This window comes from Anneissia japonica, unplaced genomic scaffold, assembly GCF_011630105.1.
Source record: "Anneissia japonica isolate Jap-2015-1 unplaced genomic scaffold, ASM1163010v1 scaffold288265_len830512_cov201, whole genome shotgun sequence".
Taxonomy (NCBI): Eukaryota; Metazoa; Echinodermata; class Crinoidea; order Comatulida; family Comatulidae; genus Anneissia; species Anneissia japonica.
Window position 1 is genome coordinate 87370 of NW_022752171.1, and position 22645 is coordinate 110014.

General features: G+C 30.7%; 1 protein-coding gene across 10 annotated transcripts in view; it reads left to right on the forward strand.

Moving 5' to 3' along the window:
- Positions 1-272: 272 nt before the first annotated feature.
- LOC117122145 (RNA-binding protein Musashi homolog 2-like) overlaps positions 273-22645 on the forward strand; it is a 108567-nt gene continuing 86194 nt past the window's right edge. For 3 of the 10 annotated variants that reach the window (XM_033267636.1, XM_033267633.1, XM_033267634.1), the window contains exons 1-5: positions 278-478; positions 766-806; positions 1636-1717; positions 11731-11815; positions 15995-16036. In XM_033267636.1, the coding sequence (XP_033123527.1) occupies positions 426-478; positions 766-806; positions 1636-1717; positions 11731-11815; positions 15995-16036 (303 nt within the window). In that variant the 5' untranslated portion in view covers positions 278-425. Of the gene's footprint in view, positions 479-765; positions 807-1635; positions 1718-11730; positions 11816-15994; positions 16037-22645 lie in introns of all 10 variants that reach the window. The other 7 variants (XM_033267639.1, XM_033267643.1, XM_033267637.1 and 4 more) reach the window with 5 other exon arrangements.

Here is a 22645-nt window from a genome sequence, read left to right on the forward strand (position 1 = left end):
AATTATAATAACAGACAAAGGATGAAACGTTTTTCGATGTTATTAGAGTTGTCTTTACAAGCAAATCTGAACAAAGTTCAACTATATTATTTTGCATAGAAAAGTAAACATCGAATTTGGCGCGAAGTCAATGGGCGACTTCGGTTTAGGATACCGGAAGATTTAGCTGCGCTGACGTCAGTCACTACTTTGCTGAGCGTTCCAGGTTACCAGGCTATTGACCAATCAAAAGTCGTTACGGTCCATCAATCATATTCTTTGGCGTCTTTCTGGACCAGTGAATTCGCCGATGGGAACCACCCACGTCGGTAGCACCGGGTTAGAAGCTGTAGTTAAACCACAGATTCACCAACACGTGCAGACGGATAGTCGCTGCTTAGCCAGGTTCTTTATTTAGTTTCAGGAATATTAGTAGCGTAGTAAGAATGGCGGCTGATGGCCAACAGAATTTAGGGGGCTCAGATTCACACGATCCCGGGTAAGTTTTCGATCTAAACAAGCTTTGATCTCTGCTTGGATATACTTGCTTAAGTATTTTCTATTCTTACTCCATAGCCAAACGATTGTCAGTGAGCGAATAAGACACCGGCGCTAAGACGATCAGCTGGGCTCAGCCAATGGCTAGGTTCATCACATAAACAATAGCTTGCATTACATTTGTGTGTTGATCGCAAAGGTTGATGGTTACATTTCTCATTCCTTGAAATTTGTCTTGTATCTTTCAACTGTAAACATGTCTGATTCTGATAACTCTTTGCATTTCAGTAAGATGTTTATAGGCGGACTTAGTTGGACAACTACCACAGGTAAGCATAAGCTTTGGCGTTTAACCACAAACTACAAGTGCACGTAAATTCCTTCTATTGGTGTTTACCCTAGGCCTCGAAGGAAACGGAATATTTTTCAATTGAATCATACTTAACGGCTATGCTTGGGTTGGTATAAACAGTCGAGAATTGTAGTCTGTTAAATCAAGCGAATATTGACTACGAAAACTGCTGTGGTACCAGCACACAGATGATATGTCAGTATTTTATTTCATATTCTGTCACTGTACAATCATGATATCAGTTGTCAATATATTTAGATTAAGAAGATATAATTTTAACAGGTTCTGAGCAATGCTTGTTTATCAAGAGAATCTTTGCTATTGAATTATTATAAACATCAGCATTTATACCATGATACACATATGGATGTATTTTCTACATATTTGAGGCATAATCTACTAAATACACAGAAATTTAGATACATAGTAATAAACAGCGTATCCTTGAATGAAAACAAATGTATTGTAATATGTAAAATTGCATTGCAATTTATACAGTGCCAGCTGTAAATTTTGAAATAGTGTTTATAATTCTAATATTCACGTTGTGTACTCTGTAGTAACAGCTTCATATCATATAATGCCACAAATTATTTTAAACACCATATGTCCATTCAAGTTATACTTGATATTTTCAACTTTGGTCACACAATCATAAAAATTTTGAGAAGTTCTACCCAGTTAAAAGCCTCTTGAGTAGATAACAATACTCTGTTTTTCATGTCTGGAGAACAGATAAACTAATCACATTGATTATTATAAAAAAATACTTGAAAGATTTCATCCTTTGTTTACTTTTTTATTAGATAAGCTTAGGGACTACTTTGCCAAATACGGAGATATCAGTGAATGTGTAATTATGCGAGATCCTATAACCAAACGATCAAGGTAAGTAATAGAAAAAATAATCAAATTTGTATCTGAAACTGACAATGCAAAAATGTATGTGTATTATCTTGCATAAGAATTGATGATTATAGTCTGCACTTTGTAGAAATCTATTTTCTGTAAACATATCACTCAGCCTATATGCAAGAACATTTCATATTTAACCTTCAAACTCAAAAATACAAAACAAATTTGCATATAGAATATCATATCAACTGCATATTATTGGTTCCGTATTTAACATATCATTATTAGGTCATAAAGCTTTAGAAATTTACGCAGACTATTTATGAATATAGGTTATAATTTATATTAATTCTTTGTCAGGTTATCTCAAGAGGAACATTATTCTTGAGAGAAAGTTTTAAAATCTTGAGATATATTTACAGAAAATTTCACAGTGCGTGTAAAAATGCAAAATTATTTATTGTTGTTACCTTTAGATTTTCATCAAACTCTTATACATATAAACAAATTATGTTCTTCAATGAAAACCTCCTCGTCACCACTGTTAACTTCTTGAATGATTTCTGAACAAGAAGTAAATAATACACTTGGGTTTTAAACAAGTGTAAATAACTTTAATTCTGGAACTCAAACTTACACACATTTCGCAGCAAGCTTTCTGTATTCTAAGATGGTCATCAAAAAGATACACCGATAGGTGGCACACTAACAACAGTTACTTTAGTTCTCAGTCCGCAACAGAAATGAGTTGAAGTTTAAATTATTTAAAATCCTGGATCTTGCACTGATCAGATATCACCTTATATGTGTTGGGTTTTCCCTGTTTTATCCCACATAGACATCCTTCCTATGGCCTTGTTAACAGACAGATGACTGTGTTTTAGAATTCTGAAAACCATCCAATGGTGTTGACCATGATCTTATTGTTTATAATTGTACTCTGAATGAAACCTCACTATTAGAAAATACTTCTAATAATAGTAACATTGGCAAACTTTGAAAGCTCTAAAATAGGACCAACAATTTTGGGTAAGGCCATGCTACTTTGCGAAGCACGTATAGAAGTGGGGGAGGGCTGATATTTAAGATTTTTGTTTCGAAATGCTTGACTATACGCATTTGCATAGAATTTAAATAAAAATTTCTTCAATTGCGTATTATCAGAAAACAGAAAGAACCAAAACTCAAATTAATGTATTTAATCACAATTTCTAGGGTTGACACATATTATGTCCAAAGTACTTTCAATGTTAAATATTTTTAATCAAGTTATTAGCTTTTTTCAATCAAAAATTAAAATGAGGTAAACAATTCCTGGCAAGTAACAGACATAAAATATACTGTTCATGTATTGTTTTACATAGACCTTTAAATTGTTAATCAATTAAAGGATTTTCATATCAAAAGGTCAGTAAATTAATGAAAACATATCTGTTGCAGTCTTTACAGTCTACTGGGTGTTAATAACTAACGTTATCCTTTTAAATTAAAGCTAATTCAATGTTTTATTTTTTTTGTGATTTTTCAAAACTATATTATTAGATACTGCAGATTGAAAATCCAGAACATTTTTCAAGAATTGATTACAAATACATGAAGGGCTCATCAAATAGACCAAATCAAATAAATTATGGTCAGCTTCCAATAAAATATATGAAACTGTTTTTGATAATTGATAAATTACAAGCTTGTTATGACAAAAGTTACTAAATGGATTATAAGCCAATATCAGGCCTATTCTAAGAATATAGGATCTGCTGTATTTTTAATGCGTCAGATAAACTAGTAATTAGTGTGAAAAGTGTTTTTTTTTTTTTCATCCTCTAATTTTTAATTGGCAAAATATGTAATTAAGATATTAAATTTTATAATTCAAATGTGGTATCTCAACACATACAGTATGGCGATTTAAATGACGTTTCTTCAAGTTGTACTTTGTTTATGGATTCGTCATTTTAAAATTATAGCCGCACCTAATTGTACTATTATTTCTTTTAAATTTTTAAGTTTCCATAGCAGCAAAGATAACTAGGTTACTGTGGCGTGGTGTTATAGTCTCTGTAATCGTTGTCAATTTTCAGATGAATTTTCACTCTACCATTGATAAACAAATTACAATATCAAGGTTTATGCACCTAGTCAATAACTTATTCAAACATTACCATTTGATATGCTCCTATACACTTGGTTCAACTCATTTTAAAAGTCCATCAATATCATATAATTCTATTTCAAATTCAATAGTATTACTATTATACAAATTTAAGTATGTCGTAAATTTCTGGAATCTACCAATGTACTTTTTGATGTTCTTAGAATTAATAAAGCGTAGTTTCCCAAATATTCACTATCACAAAATTTGGTTTTTAATGTTACATTCAGTATAGACTTCTTTATTAACTGGTTTTGTTTTGCACCAAAAGCTACAGCCAAGAGGTTGCTGGCCAAGCTTGGCCCTTGTTGAATCAATAAAGAACACATGTTTTCTAGGAATATGATAAATATTGGACATGTGACATAACTCAAACACAGTAATCTATTTTTTAATATAACTCACAGTGTACAGCTACAAAAAAAGACATCTGACACTGCAGTGAGTAAGCATTACATTGTGCTCGGGTTTTGATAGACATTAACGCCACATCTGTGCTTGTCTGCTTGATGCCTGCCCTCTATATTTTTTTACGTGGCCATGGCTACAGTTGGAAATATTCTTTATGATTTGAGAGCTGTTAAATGTTTAATATCTACGCATTGTATCGCATATTAAGTGGCGCCAATTTATCAAAAACGTCCCACTTCATTTCAAAGCTTTACCATTTTCGGAAATAATTTTTAAAAGGTCAGCTGAATTCACCCAGCACTAGGCTACTACCCTGAAGACAAACTTGTATGTTAAATTAGACGTAGGATAGTGGGTTGAATTGCCCAAATGTGCAATATATACCCGTATAAAATATAATTCAAATATTATACCATTTTTATTTTAAATCAATACAGAATTTTTTAATGAAGTCATCATTTTTTAAAAGTCTGTCAGTGTGTCCGATGTATTATTCAAGCTTCAATTTAATTTGGATCTATCAATATTACTAACAAAATCAATATTTTCTTTCAATTAAATATTATCAAATAAATAATTAAGATTTCTTATCAGATAAATAATTAAAATTTCATTTAAGATTTCTTTGTTATAAAAGGTCAGTAAATATGTGTATCATTTATTATTGAGGCTTTTAAGTAAAAATAGAACATCTGTCTATTTGATATTACATTCTAATTAAAAGTCTTTTAATTTTGTATAAATGTCATCTATTAATTTCAGATGGTTATTTAGGGTTTTGTCCAATAGTTTGTTTTTTTGTTAAATCTGTTTACTTGTTGTTAATGTAACACTCTAATAGTGAAATACAAAATATTCAGTTACTAAAATATTTAAACAATGGCATAAACAATTAGACTATAAACTATTTTCAATCATATAGACACTGCTTATCAGGCATGTATTTTCCCATTGAATATATATACCAGGAACGGTACAATATCGACATCATTAGGTAACTTGGCGACTATAAATATATTGAACCACAAAGAATTTCTTTGAACTTTGAACCCATATGATACACTGTCCACAATTACCAATGCCCAAATGTCAAATTTATGAGTGGAATACAACTGATACTCTAGTTTACCGTAGATAGTAGGTGGAGTATTTAAAATAAATTTTAAAATTTCTGATCGTTTCTGACATTTACAATTGGTGCTCCTGGTACTATAGTATTACTGTAGTAGTCAATGTTATTCATTTATTAATAATTCATAAATCATTTAATAAAATATAGGTTGTATAGTTTTTTTTTGGATTTTTTGAAATGTATTTAAATATCATTAATTATAATGTGCTGTATTGTAGATGAATTTCTGTCTACCAAACTATTGACCATATTCAATTTATTCAGTTTCCTTTTTGAATAAGTATATAGAGTGGTAGAGCTCTGCATTAAGAAAGTGTAACATTGAATAAAGATTAATAGCTTTATTCATTTTCTAGATTTTTAATATATGACCTTCAATTTTCAAATTTTATAACAATCTATAGGGTATACAAATTATTATATGCCTTTGTTAGAGCTGGCTGGTTAATAGAGTACAACAAATTACTGTCAAAATAGCTCTCTAGGCAGGTAGTCGATGATAAATAACCACAAAATTATGAAATCTAAATAATTTATAAGAATATTTCACTTTAAACAATTTAAATACAAGATGTTGATGATATACAGTGCCACAGACCCAAACTAGTGCATAGTCTTTATAGGTACAAGGGTAATACCTTTGTAGCAAACACTCTGACTTGCTCTGACAGCCAGTAATGGTGATTTCAAATACAAATAAAATTTTATTTTTTTCCTGTTACTGAAGTGCGCTCTCTGCCACGAATAAATAGAAATGAATTTTGTTTAAATGTTAAATTTTTTATTTGTTTTTATTTTAACGTCCTCCACTTCCTTGAAATCAACAAATATAAGATATTGATTCTTCCTTAATTATATAAATTTTAAGCATTTATAAATTGCATTACTGCACTGTTTACATTCACAAATAAAATGATTTTTTTTCTCTTCCACCTAGATGCTTGTGGCAAAACCATTTTGCTACATAAGAAAGATTATTTTTTTACCCTCTGAAGTTCTTAAAAAAAACTGTTGCTAAATAAGGTATCAAAAAGGGCACGCCTAACTGTAATGTTTCTAAGTACACTTTTTCTTAGAATGTGTTCAGTGGAACCTTGGGGGAATTATGTAAGATCCAGTTTATACCGTATAATCTTGTAGGGCCTTCATAAATTCAAGATATTTTATGATATCACATAGACTGTTCAAAATATATGCTTGAGAGTATAAAGTTATCATTGGATACATTAATATTCCAATAGTTTTTTTCCTAGTATAGATTTATACATAGTATGCTCTAATTCACAATACCTTGTGAATCAACAGTATCATCCAAATTCATTAAGAGATGCCCTGTCTGATACAAAGTGCATTGCAACTGCTCTGATGCGAGATGTTAGTCCTCAGAAGGACTGATGAACTTTCAAGAAGATCCCTAAGGCTAGTAAGTCTTAGATTACTGGGGTTCATTAATGATGTTCATCAAAAACTGAGTGTATAGCTTTAATGAATTTGACTGAGGATGATGTGACGAATGAATATCTGTAGTGACATAAATCTGATCTTTTGTGTCATGAAAATTGCGCTTTGTTTTAACGATCTTTGTTTTGTTTAAAGTGATGAAAACTTAACTGATTAAATATAAACAACGTGATTTGCATACCATATTTATTAAATGCACACTGGGGCATTTAATGGTCAGGGGATTTTCAAGGGAGACATTTATTTTTTCTAATTGTAAGAAGAATACTGTATTTGATAAACTACCCTACGTTTCACTTGGTGTAAAGAGCATAGCACAAATTATTGTCAAGAAGTGTTATATTGTAGAATGATGATTATAGCTTTGGTTTCCAGGTTAACAATAATTTATTTGGAGATGGAGGGGAATTCATTCAAGGTACAAACGAAGACAACCCTCCTTAGGCTTTATTATTTTCTAGGGGGATTTATTCTCATCGACAATCTGGAGGGGGTTTTTATTTGAGTTGACGTTTATTCAAACTGGCTTTGTTTATTCTAGTAAATGTGTAATACATCATATCCAATAGCAGCAGATCACATGAGTCTGATCACATATCACAGATTTTGATTAAAAAACAAAATACAAATAGTAAAAAGCTAAATTAAAATTAAAAGTGTCTATTCAGGCTAAAGTTCAAGTATTATTTATGCATCTGTGTTAATTAGAAAGAAAAATTTTTGTCTTCAAATTTTAATTTATTCAATTAGAATAGAAGCTAATATTATAACACATGAATTTTTCAAATTTTATAAGCTTAAAACAGACAGCAGGGCTTATATCATTAAGATTGCATTGACTATACTGTGCTATATCCTTCTAGATGTTTTGGCAGTGACCTATGCAACTTAGCATGTTGCAAGCTCCATAGACTCAACTTGCTTGTAATGTCAATTCTGTTATCTACTATATGTTTTAATAATTCACTATCTTCATCACACTGAGAAATCATGACGACTGAGTCATGTTCTGTCTTGTAGAAGTTTATGTGAATTGAAGTGTAGAACTTCAATCTTGGAGTGAATAATTTATATGTAGTGTGATTAAGAAATATGATATATTAGTTTCAAAGAAGTCTGGTGCTTTTGTCATTCAAGTGTGGTTTTAATGGCAAGACATTGTCCAAGCTATTTTCCTTGTTCATTCAACTCTAACAAATCCTTCCATTTAAAAGTGCAATGACAGAGATATAACATTTAGAAAACTATAGGAACTGCTTGGTACTACAACGGTGCGAAGCAATAGGAAACAGTAAATGGTACTAAGACTTGTACTGGCTATCCTTGAATACAGGAACTTGTATTGTAGCTCTTTTCAATAAGGTTTTTCATACGGTAGCATAGGACTCTCCTTGTACACAATGTGTTCAGTATTTGTTTTGTCAGTCGTGGGAAAAGGTGTGTTGATGTATAGAAGTAAAAGCTACTGATTATAGATGTATTGTTAAGTAGGCTTGAAGAATTTTGAAAATGAACATAAATATTCACATAAATATTCAATTGTATCCTACGCCACCTTTGCACATAAACTGTTATTTGATTTATGTTTACTTAGATACTCTACATGTGCCAAAGATCATCAATAAAAAGTATACTGTATGTGAAAAAAAACATTTCATGTACTACTTTGTGAAGCTAAAAAAAAAAAAAATCAGTTCCATATATTTAAATTGCCTTTTCTGTATAGTTTCAGTTACTAAGTTAAAACTTGAAAAAAAAATGTTATCATTATCAAGGAGTAAAATAATACATTTGCTGTATTTCTATTAAAGGTTATTCTTCTAGTAAAGTATCAGTAAATCAGCAAAAACTTTTTTTTATCTGTTTCGGGTTGGAAGTTAATAACTAGCTTGATATTTTTATATGAGCTATTTGAATTTCTAAGGATAAATGTTTGGCAAGCAGTACTGTACATCTTCAATAGTACATTAATTCCCAGATAAAGGAGAAAATATTACTTATTATAAATAGTGTTAATCTAGTTAATTGTCATTCTAGTATCATATATGACTGGGTCGCTAGGAAGACAAAATGCTAGGTATGAAATAATGTAGAGATTCCCAGAGGCAAGCACTTGTACTGACTGTTCGACATGCATAGAAGCTTAGTGTCAAACTGCCCATGGCATAGCATCTTATCGAATTTGCATTGAATATCAAAGTTAAATATGTTCACTTTTTTCTTTTAATTTGAGAGACTTAATCAATAGTGAATTCGGACTGATTAATCTAGAAATATTCAACATTTTTGTATGGAATTGGGGGATTTTCTCTGCTTTATAGTTAATGAAGTATATTGATTCAGTAATATAATAAAATTTTAATTTGTACGTTAATGCATTATTAGTTATAACTTTTAAAGGGTTTTCAAATACCGTGTAACTTCCATTGATATATTCAAGAGCTAGCAACAAATGGAAAACCTTTCATGATAACAATTGTGTTGATGATGTTAGTGCAAACTTTATTAATGTCTAATATAACTTGCGATCGTAAATGAGAATTAAACAAGTACATTGCAAAGTAAGACAGCCAAGTGAAGGACTTATAGTGATTTGCTACGCTGACTAGGTGCAGCAAAGCTCTAATGAATAAGTCAATACTTAAAGTGAATCAATTATGGTTTTGAGAATGCATCACAATGAACGTTCAAATTTCTAGGTTGTAAAAAAAGCTTGTTTATAAATAATATACATAAACAATTCAAGAACAATAATTAGGCTTTGATTATAAGCTTTTGTCTTCCATATTTAACAGGGCTTAGTTTTAAGTAAATGTGTACCAAAAAGTACGAAAGTATGAGGATTTATTTGAGAAATTTGCAAAAACTCTATCCCAAAAGCTTTAAAAGTTCACTATGATAGATGAACTCCACTGGAGGGGAAATCCTCTTCATCCACTCCTATTCTACACACTCTTCTTTGTAATGTTCTACATTTCTCTAATTTCTTCCATTCACTTTTTTTTCAGTCTTCTCCCTTCTAACCAGGTCTCTTGGCACCTAATTAATTACTCTTCTTTTTTCTACAGTATGTTACTTGCTTGTCTCTTTTCTTTTAAAATAGCTATTAGTTCTTTTATAACTTTTGCTCTCCTTAAGGTAACCTCCTCCCTGCCCCTATTATAAATCAACGTTCTTATCTGTTTACATAATAAAAAGATGTACATTCTCGCCCCACTTGTAGTGTGGAATATAAACTACCAAAGTGTTCTGTAAACTGTCTCTCGTTATTAGGTTTTTAGGGAGAGGAGTTTTAAATACTGTAATACTATTTCTTTAGGGAAGTGTACATGATGACATAGCATTTCAAATACAGTATATGATCATATTTTAAACAGGAGTTGTCAGGGAGGAATAAAATATTGTACTGTACATTAGGAGATGCTTTCACCAAAAAGACTGTTGCACTAAAAATACAAATATACTAGAATAGCCTGTACAAATATGTAAGTGTAGAAATGATTAATAATTAACTTTTTTTTTACAACTGACATAACCAATAGTAACAATAAAATTTATAGTGGAACTACAGTAATGATTTTAGCAATAAACAAAAATAAATAAAAAATCTTTTCATATATTGATTGTAGGATAAAATCCTGTTTATGGGATTTGTGCCTGTCAGCCTAGCATTGAAACTTTTTTTTAAACCGCAAATATACAGCTATACTAATACTATTGTAATGTTATAGTTTTGTTTTTAAGTGGACAATAACTATCAGCTGAGATGAATGCGACTTGGCACTTTCTATCTAGCTTATGTAATCACGGTACACTTTAACACAATCATTTCTTAATTCAGTGAGTAAATAAGATCTTCAGAAGGTCTAAATTGGCTCAATAGAAGCTTTTTTACTTTGCTGCTTTCAACACTCTAAACTAGAGAAGGTATTATTTTAGACCAGGTGTTAATTATTCTACTAACCAAAAGAGACTATAGAAAACGAGTGTTGTAATTTTCTAGCAAGAGAAACTTTGTTATTATTGTAGATGGTGTAGTATACTATAGCACGTAGACAATTCCTCGTAGATATGTAGAACACTCTGTATGCCCTGCCAATAGTATCAACAAATGACCTCAATTCCTATTAGATTCTTGTATTTTAATTGACTCAATATTCTTATGTCGTACAACTGTCTTTATCTTTGCTACAGAAGATTCATCTATCTTATTATCAAGGTTATTTAACGATTAACTCACAAAAAGCTGTAAAGAAATAGTTATATAATTTGCAGATTTATTGGTGAAACACAGGATTGAAATTAATATACATTGTTATTTTGTCTTGTCTTCTTTTCCTCATGTTTTAACACGAACATTCAAACATTTCCTGGAAAAACATTATACAACTTCCTTGGATCTGGAAATAATCACATGATCTGTAAATTTGCAACTTAAAGCTGATGCAACCTGTGTTGTAATAAAATTACAGAAAATGACTTTTTTATTACTTAACATTATACATATTTATCAAAATACATTTAATTATATCTAGTAAGCCTGAATACACTTCTTATTGAAGTTAAAAAACATTACTGGCCCTTAGTCTAATTGCTACAGAAAATACATATAAAACATTTTTACATATTTCTAGTAAACCTATTGTTATAAAAATTGAAGCTTCTGATTCTACAACCATGGAGGAATTAGTTTATGATACAACAGTGATGGTGTTCTAAAATCAGATTTTCCTGGTTGCGTATTTCTGATTAAATGCCCTATTACAATGGTCTCTTTTAATTCTCTGCTTCCTTGCCTACGTTTGCAATAATTGAAAGTAAATGTATGTTATAGAAACAATAATGTATACTTTTTATATATTTAACAGTTTTTTTTTTTACATTTTTTAGGGGATTTGGTTTTGTAACATTTTCTGATCCTAACTCCGTCAACAATGTCTTAGCTGAGGTTAAACACGAAGTAGATAGTAAAAAGGTAAGTGTAATCTATATATATTTCTTTAAATTTTATTATTTATTATTATATTTATTTATTTCCTTCATAAAATATATAAAAACTTATTGAAATTGAAAGGAAAAACAAAATTCATTGAAACAAGGAGAATATACGGATTGCTGAAGCTGGAAGCGAGGATATCATAAAGGAACGGTGTTCCTGTCCAATAAATGTTCGGAACCCACAAGCACTCATCAGAAAGAAGAATAATCACGCAAAAAAAAATATATTAGAATGTTATATGAATGATAACATTTTCTTAAAATAAAACTAAAATTAATAATAATTAATAGGTGGTATTTTCCAGAAGAGCCCCCAAATATATACGAAGAATAAAAATTACAAGTTATAATAATAATTAATAAATTTATATATTTTTTATTAATATTAATATTGTTTTTGTAATTAAAATAAAATAGATATAGATCCTTGTGAATTGCAGTCAAAATTTTCTTTATAATTTTCTGTAACAAATACACGCTGGTTGTAGAAATTGTGACAACTAGTACGACGAAATTCGTGTTCTCGAGAGATTTAGACTAGACTAAAACCGTTCCTCTTTGTTCCAATGTTTATTCTCCAATATGGATTAACCTACTATTAATATATTCCGTATCTCAAATGTAAACTAATGGTAGTTTCATAATTCTGGTAATGTTTATTGCAAACTGGAGATAGATTGGATTTATTGGATTCATCAGTACAAAACTGTCATTGTTAGATCAATGCACATAGTTAAGAATCTTGGAAGGCCAGCCTAGCATTGTTTTTAGTTGGAATTGTATGCTACAAATAATGCTCTACTTCAGTTACAATCCATGCACTGATTAAACACTTGTGTTCTATGGTGATTAGGTGATCATGTTTAGCATACTCTCCCACCTTTGGTCTTGTCAATGTGTTACACATCGGTGCCAATTGTATAGTGTGCAAAAATGCTCTAGGGAAAATTGCCTTGAGATGCATAAGTAGGTGAAAATTCCCCGAGAAGAAAAAGAGAAATCTTTTTGGAGATATTTGCACACAGGATTGGTAAGACTTCAGGAAGAAAAGTTTAAATCTGGAGAAACACAAAACCTTTTAACAGGATACTTATCCTTATAATGGAATACTGTATAAACATAATAATTAGGTAGTCAAAATCTGATTGTAGAGAATTTTAGAACTCGCACTTTGAAAAGCTGACTGTAGGTTGTTTGTACACTCTGTATAATATATTTTACAAACCAAAGAAAGTATTAAAAGTGTTTGCAATGTTCATTCGGATTGGCAATGGTAGATCTGTAACTTAGAGCGAATGCAAGTTTTTGGGTCCCTGAGGGCGAGGTATTCTTATTAGTGTCTAGCATGTTGCGCAGACATTCAATGTCACAGAGCATCATACCAGTACCTGTCATCACCATTTATACTTTTGGTGGAGACATGTAAATAAATTGTGCCCTGACCAAGGACATCAGAGAAATGTATAACAAGTCCAAATACTGTACCAACCTACACTTTTCCCACTAATGTATGAAACGCCCTCATCTCATAAAGCCTTAGTAAACAATAATGTTCTATTTATGTACAGTAGCACATTTGTACTAGGTAACTCAGTGTATGCACTTTTACAAAAGAATTTAATTTCAAGTTAAAATATGTGACTGGCTCTGGCAAAACTTGCCGTTTGTAGGAAAAATTCAAAATTGAGTTTTGGGTGTTTTTATATGGGTGTGTTTCTACTGATAAGCACAAAATAATCAATTTTTTTAAACCGACTTTTTTAATGAGTACCTGACAGCCTGCTCGCGTTTTTGATTTTTCGAAAATGGGTTTCCGTGACGGAAATTACGTGATCATTTTGTTTATACAACACATTGTTTTCCTAACTGTATAGGATAGTATCTTTCTCATTCCTGTCATGATTACAAGGAGTAGGACGGTGTGGGGCGAGAAGGCAAATGTTTTTGGCTGTGCTCATTGGCACAATGAACGAGCGAGCCAAACGATCGACAACGGTAGGCCCAATATCCCCCCACAAAATTACAAAACGAATTCGTCGCTCCACATGTTTGTTAAGCCTAGGACATGAACAAGAGGAAAAATTGTTTTGAAAGTTCGCGCCTAATACGATCTAGTCTTTGCAGTGATTGACCTGAAGGTCACATTTCATCTGATAATTGCTTTTTTTGTGTTGCATCTATGGTGCACTACCAAAATCGGTTATTTGCCGTCCAAACACGTTATCCATTGCGTGTTATTAATCGATTTTTTTAAATCGCTTTTTTCAAACTCGTCCCGTTTCTACTACGAGAATAAAAGCGATTTTTAATTGATTATTTCTGTCCAGTAGAAACATGCCCTATGTGAATTCTTCTTTAAAACAGTGTTTATTTGATGGAAATTGGTTGAGTATTAGTAAAGTTATGAATATGTCATTCATTGGATATCACTATCAGCTGTGTACTAACTTTACTTCAGATTTAGTGATTACTATTTTGCAGAAATGTTCTTCAATATATTTCTTATTTTATAAAATGTAAAAACTAGAAAATACTCAAAATTCAGATTCTCAAACGTTTCGGGTGCTTGTGGGAAATTATAAATTTCGACAAACAGCAGTTTTTAACTAGAGCTGTTCACATTTTTAACTGTAATGATGCATTCATTCACAGCCCTTCTTACAGTACTCAAGGCTAGAAGCAAGAGCACCAATCGTGTTCCACTTATTATTTTAATTTATTTTGTAATTTGTACTATACTCGCAAACTTGTTAAATATTAACATCATGTCCCATGTGGCCCAGATATGTTTTATAAACTAAATCTCATTAGCCAAGCGTTTTAAGCACCTAGCTACAGACTCATAAACAACATGTTTGCACCTTACTCGGGTAATGCTCCCTTAAAATAATGAGTTGATATTGAGAACATGTCTAAAAATCTTGCATGTCATAGATGGAAGAAGTTTCAGAGCGATTAGTTTTTAGTATATAACCTTCAATTCATGTAGCATGTGTTGGTATGTATGTTAATGTATTAACTTGCTGTCCATACAATTAAAATCCACAGTATATTATTATTACATGGAGCGCCTATACTTGTTTTCGCTGGTGATGCATTTCCAATAATTTCTTTTTCAGAATATATTTTTACAGTAATGCATTGTTTAGTTTAATACTGATAATGTATATTTGTTATTTTAAAAATTTTCTAGGACCTTGACATTGCTAATAATGCTTTAAGAATTTAAAGTACACATAATTACTTATAGAAATAGTACCATGATGTATTTAATTTTTTTTTTCTAATAGTGGTACCTTGAATGAATTCAGTATAATTGAATGATAAAGCACAAAATACTGTTTGTTAAAACACAGAATAGTAAACAAAGAGTAGGCCTATATGAAAAGACCAACTGACAGTCTCAGATTTTTAACTTCGCATAATCACTAATTATCAATTAAATTCAATTCAATTAAAATTAATTTATTCATTAAAAGAACATGTATAAATACAAGTACAATATTCATCTATCCCACCTGTATACAGTAAAGTGCATCTTCTCATTTAGTCTTAAATAGTGGTAGCTGTTAAATCTATAAAAATAAAGTTCAATTACAGTATTCACCAGAAAATGAAATGTTGAAGTCTGGAATGAATTTTTAAAACATATTGTCTCTGGTTGTTTGTTCCATTGTTCCAATATCACAAAGCAGTGCCTCGCTCCTTATGTTCAAGTTGTTTACATTCTGTATAAACTGAATTAAATTATAACACGTCTATACGAGATATGAAGCTTGCTGATTACCAACTGGTGGTTTGTCTATTTTTACTACCCATGATGCATTTGTGTCTGTGCTACACAAAGAATTCAATAAACAATAGGATAATTAATCATGATTTGCTTGTGGCTTTCCAAAAAAAATACTGGCTTCACTTGTGAAGAAAAGAATAATGTATGCAAACCCCAATTAGTCTCATATAAACAATGTAATTGTATGACAATATCATCACATGATGACACACTTAAAATTGTCCTGTTTAACATTCATTAAACAACAACATTTTTTTTTTGCTAACTTTGCTAGTAAGTGGCATTTGATCCGTTTGTTAATGTTTTTTTTTTTTTTTTTTTTTTTTTTATTTTCAGTTTTTTTTTTTTTTTTTGTAATTTCAGGTTGATCCTAAAGTGGCATTTCCCAAACGTGCTCATCCGAAGGTAAGCAACTAACACAATAAGTTCAGTGTTTGAGTAGTAAACCAGTTACTACTTGGAAATATACTTTGTTCACATTAGACCCATTAATAATAAAATTGCTGCTTTTTTAAGGAAGTATATCCAGTGTGAGCAATAACCAAGTTTAGCTAAGCAATTTCTGCAGAAAAAAATTAACCAGGCTAGTTTCATCTCAGCCCTGTTCACTATGTGGTCAAATGTACCGAGACTAATTTATATAATGTGTCTTTTTGTAACTTGGAATAGGGATATAGTAATAAGATTCAATGAATGCATCCATGCTCTTACTTGGTGAGTGGTTGCCCAACACAACACCAGTCTGATAGCTATCATTGGCATTCTGAGTAAATCCTTATTGAAAACAATCTGACAGGACGTCATGAAATCGCGTTGCCTGCCAGTTCACCAACGTAGTGTGTGTCAGCCCTTATTCTTGACAACCAAACTACAGCTCCATTCCTGTTGTAAAAGGCTATGCTAGCTTCACACTTGTCATACTCATATAAATCAGAATGAATTGATTATCTACACTCTACCCATGTGAGACCATAATGAATAAACAACTTGACAAACAGATAAATACATCACAATTTTTCATCTGTCAAACATGTCAAATGACATATATCTGCATAGTTCATAACACTGTTCATCATTTCTCTCTTTCAAATTTTGTTAGGTATATTTCAGCCTTTCATTATTAAAATATATAAATGAATGATAAAAAGTATAAAAATGTGTTAACATTACATTAAACACATTAATCTTTATTATATGTCTGTGAAATCAGTTATTTCCTTTATATTGGAATAATATTATTTTTTTTCTACAAAAAAAGAATCAGCCATAAATAAGATATTTTATTTCAAATTAATCCCAATTTATGCATTAATGTAGTTTTAATGTCAGTATAAAATAGATTAACTATGTAGCTACATAATTTAAAGATCCAATTTCTTGGGAAATTTCCTTCATAAAAAGATAATAAATTTCCTGATGCACTTTAAATTCAAAGCATTGTTTATTCAAGTTCAATTTCTTTTCAACTCAATCTATCGCCAATCTATATACACACACAGGAGTACCTATTATGTTTCGGCAGAATTACGGGGTCGATATTTCAATCCTCTGTGGAATAGAATATTTTACAAGGCTGTTTGTATGTTTGTCCCACGTCTGACTGAAAATAAGGTAAATGGAGTGAAATAAAAAAATCCTTGTTCTACTTAACTTTATTATGTTTAAATTCTTGCAGTTAACCCGACTTTCCAATTTATTACTGCAGTTGAGAATACTAAGATCTGATAATGCATACAGTCCTTTTTTTTTTTTAATTTCAAATTAGATTACATTCTTTAATATAGTTAGTTTCTTTGCTTTTAGAACATATTTTATTGTTTGGAATAATGTGTTGTAAAATATAAAGAGGTGAAGTCCGTTTGAATTATCATGACCTATATTATAAGTCTGTAGAGGATGATAATGAAACTGAAAACTACAAGAAGACATTATATTTTTTTTATCCAAGAACGTAGGAAATTTGATCTGTATGATATTTCATATAATTAGAACACACATATTTTTTATGAGATCAGTGTTATAAGATTTCTACATATTTCTGCCAAGGATACATTGACTTTTATCCATATCAGCTAAAGGCAGGGGTAGGTGCAGGTGCATTAATATCCTCCACATTTTAATCAAAATACATATTTATTTCAAATATTCATGTAACAACCATCAGATAAAATTATATAAGGCATATGAAATATATTATGTAATATATTTTATCCCCAAAAAGAGATTATAATATTTCAGTCAATTTTGTAGGAATGTCATCAGGTAATTAATTTCATTTCCATTATATTTTCATTTGTTATAATTCTTAGCACCTGCTGCTAACTACAAATATTCCTTAATAGTTTGATTTAATATATGCTTACATATCAGGTAGTACTGTACACTGGTCAATTGCCTTGTGTCTTCCATAAGTGTCACAATCATCCTATGGAGGGTAGAATCATGGACTAATATAACTAGCAAAGTAAATATTTACCAAGATTTTGGCACTAAGGCTCTTTATAGACTCATGAGCCAGCTTAGCAAATATAAAATTCTACTTCAAATCAAAATACAGATTTGCTTAACAGACATGGATTTGATTAAAAGTTTACTCATCAAACAAATCATTTGCATGTTATACCAGGATTCTCTGCTTTGTGTTTAAAGGCTAGTGTGTGAGTGCTAAGTCTATAGGCAGATAGGGAGGGGTATGTACGTGGCGTGGGGAAAACAATCATTTTAATTCGTCATGGATCATTCAGTTTTCATTAATTTGCCATGCAGGATCTCATTATCAGCAATCTATAATTAACTTCAATTTATTGCAGCTAAAACATAGTACAATCTGGTAGACTGCTTTGAGACCCAATCTCTCTGATATGATAATAATTTTGGAAATTGTGAATATTTATTTTATATAAATTAAATGAAAAATTACTGTGTGTCAGAACTGCATATTTCCCCCTTCAAATTGTATTGTGCAGACACAGCAGCATTTGAAAATCATGGTCGATCCGCTGGCAACTTTTGACTTGCCCAACACAATTTGGATTTGAAAATGCTAGACACAAGGTATAAAGTCAGTTGTTATGCTATAAACTTTATCAATTGGAGTTTAAGAAATAGTTGTTTGGGCTACTAGGAAATATATATACATATATAATTGTGTGTGTGTGTAATTAATATATGCTACAAAAAATAAAGAAATTAAATGCCAACCTTAGATTATCGGGTATTTTGGGTTGGTTGGGCTTGGCCAATACTGTTTTTATTCGGCATTGTCATTAAAGCTGATATGGTCTTCCTAAACTCAGAACACTGGGTAATGTAATGTAATGTAATGAATTGAACGTGATATTTATTACTATGTTAGTTATTTAATATGGATTGTCAGACCTTCATGTTTTAAATAATGTTCATTATTCTTAGTGCGAGATCAATTCAAATTCTAAATATAATGTAATTGACAAATTATGATTCTGGATACTGATAAAAACATCCTAATGCTATTACAGTATGTGCAAAAAATATAATTATTGAAATTAATATATGAATGAATATTTAGATACTAGTGAGCATATATTATCTACTATAAAGTTAATAAATTATTCTTTTATATAAAGAAAATATACTGCCTCTAGTTCTGCCTAAGGGGTTGATTAATATTTATTAGTGAAGATGATTTGAAGATTGTTTTCATCCCTGATACTAAAGCCTATTCATTTTTGAAACTTTCATATCTACTTAATTCATTTTCAATTGTATTGCTCATTTGCATATGGAATATTACCATGGTTACTTGAGATAAACCTTGGTGACAGGTAGATTATAGATTACTTTCACAAATTTTCAATAACTTGATCTAAAAAAATTACTGTAAAGGACATGTCATTGTTGTACGATGGTTAATGTCTTTAATATATAGACGATCAAACCACTTAAGACCATTTATGTAACAGCTTTTGTGATGCTAGCCCCTATCCTTGGTTTGAGACGGTTGAAGGGCTGGGACGCCAGCCTGCACACAGGGTGGTTAATAAAGAAACTAATGGATTGATAAAGCCATGATTAGGTATGTGTATTAGTGTAAAGCAATTGAAAATGCCACTCAAAAGACACCAGTATATTATCATTAAAAGATATGATTCAGGCAGACTGCAATGCTACCATTTGTATAACTATTAATATAATTCACAAAATGTATTAAGGTAATATATTAGAATAATTGTGTCATTTTAAAATCTATTTTTGTCATTTAATAAATCATCTGAATATTACATCAGTACAACATCAATTTGGCTTATTATATCATGTTATATTTATTAATTAGAAAATGAAAATGCATAAAATGTATAAAAATAATTTAATAGTGTCCACAAAAATACACAGAATTTACATAATTTTACAGTATAATAATTTAATTTAAATAGTAACCTGTGTATTGAAGACAACTGAAACATACTTTCATTTGTGTATTAATTATAAATTTCTTAAATTGTGTAAATATTACATACTGAATTTATTTTGTCGTAGGCTAGACCAAGAAAAAATTTACTACTTGCTTTTTTCAAATTCCACATTGAAAATCTCCCAGAAGAAAGCCAAATCCACATATGGCGAGCCTTTTATTACCTTACTTTTTGGACCTGCTGCCCGATTTAAAAAAAAAATGAATTTTGGCCTATTTCTATAGTTCACTCAGTCTTTTTTTGAAAGAATCCTGTCTGATAAAACATTGGCATCAAATCCACCAAAATGGTGAATTTTATATTCTAAGATGCTTCAGATCAAGGCCATTTTCCCTCATTCTCTTACCCCACAGGAGCTCTCCTGGTCCTACCAGGTTGTCTAGGCAACCTTGGATTTTTGGTTCATAAGAAACACACTTAAGGAATTAAGATTTTATGCCTAACATTGCCACTCATAATTTTTTAGATTTTCATTTACAAATTTGATAAGCTCGTAGCAATTACATGTTTTTTTCCCCAGCTCATTTGCATATATTATGTGGTTCTTATTTCCAACCGACCTCTGACTTGGTTGTCAGATGCTAATGCAGTTCTGTGGTTGTGTGATTAAATAAGAACTAAAGTCTGTTTATATAAGTCAATTTGATAGCTTGATTTAGATCCATCAACCCGAGTCTTATAACTGCAACTGACAAGCCACATATATCAAACATTATTATGCATTCATGTTCTTAGCATATCTTCCCAAGTACAAATTAGTACTTTTACATATAAAAGTTTCTACTTTCTAATCATTTTTAAATTATTGTCAAATTAATTTTAGTGCAATATCCATTTTGTGTGACCTGTCCATCGATATCTCATTAAACCAAGTAAATAAGATATAAACTTGAACGAGACAGATGAAAGAATTTGGTTTGCAAATTTAGAAACTTTAATACATAAATCATTAAATCAATCACCAGCTAAATTAAGGGTCTATGTAAAGAAGATATTAATAGTATTGCATATCTGTTAATAGGTGAGGAATATACTTGTTAATTGGCAGAGAAGATCAGTATAAGCAATTAAAATATTGAATTTTATTGCCCAATTATTTTCTCAACAAGGCAGTACTGTATCATAGTACTAGGCCTATCTCAAGTTTGGGTTTTATGGACTGTACATAGTTAGCAAAAAATATCGAAATCAGTTTAAATTTGCTGATTATTTGGCTTTGTCTCTTCTAGTAATAGCTTTCTTTTGTTGGGCATCAGTCAGTAGGGTTGTGAAAATAATTTGAAATTCCTACTTCTATAAACACTGAGGTAGTGAACTGAATCTTTTCCAACATCTGAACATTTTTATTGTCTATAGTTTTCAAACAAAGGATACCACTTTGCCCCAGTGCTTTAAATGGATTTGTACAAGTCCATATAGAGAGGCTATCCTAACTTGTTTACTCTTGTACCCCAGGGAAAGTAGGATGCACTAACTCAATCTTTATCCAGCCATAGCACTCTAGACTATCCATAATGTCAACATACAGTACTAACCATAGGCTATGTTGGAAAGAGCAGTAAGTATGGAAATAATCTATAAGTTTGGTCTTAGTACTTGGAAAAAATCATTTAGCTATTTGTGACTATTTCTCTCTTGCTTACCATACAGAAATGCATACTGTATGTATCCAAAAAATGATGTCACCTTAAATTATGATGGTTGTAAAAATTACTCCGATAAAAGATACCGACAGTTCATTATGTAATCCTAATTTTATATGTCGGATATATTTACCACGATAATTTATTTATAAAATATTTGGGCAACTGATATGTGCAGTAAAGTAAATTGTGCTAGTGAACTTTTTATTATATCATGAATAGAACAATTTTGATATTAAATAATGCATATTAATTACAAATATTGTCCCCATTATTATTGTTGGTTTGTGAGGGTTGGTAATTTCAGTAGTGTGTTGGATACACATAATATGAATTTATTGAATATGTAAGTAGGCCTATACAGCAAACCATGTAGAATGTTAAGGTATGTAGTAGCAGAATATTAATAATTATGCAATATATTGCATTTATTTATTTATTATTTAATTAAGTTATTTAATAATTTATTAATTTATTTATTGCAGTATGTTGCATTTATAAAAATGTAAAATAACAAATTTCTGAAAAGCCCTCTTAAATTTAATGTCTGTAGCGATTTATTTTGCAACAGTCATTATCTGTTATTTTATGTCCTACGGAATTGCGGCAGTAAATGTTCCGAGATTCAGACTACGAGTGCCGTACAAATTTGGAATAAAATGAGGGGAAACTGATTTCCTTAATCAATTTATCTTTACATGTGGCGTCAGTGTTGCTCAATAAATTGTAAAATTAGATGGGAGACTGCATGATGGCAAATATTGGTTGTTGTTACGGCATCGTCTTTCACGGTGCCGTAATGCATTGTAAGCTTATATTTCTCATTAAAAAAAAATTGTATTACTGTTCGGATCCAGCTATTCAATAGATTACTCCTCTGACACGGTAAGCAGAGTAAAGAAATTGATGTGGAATCTGTT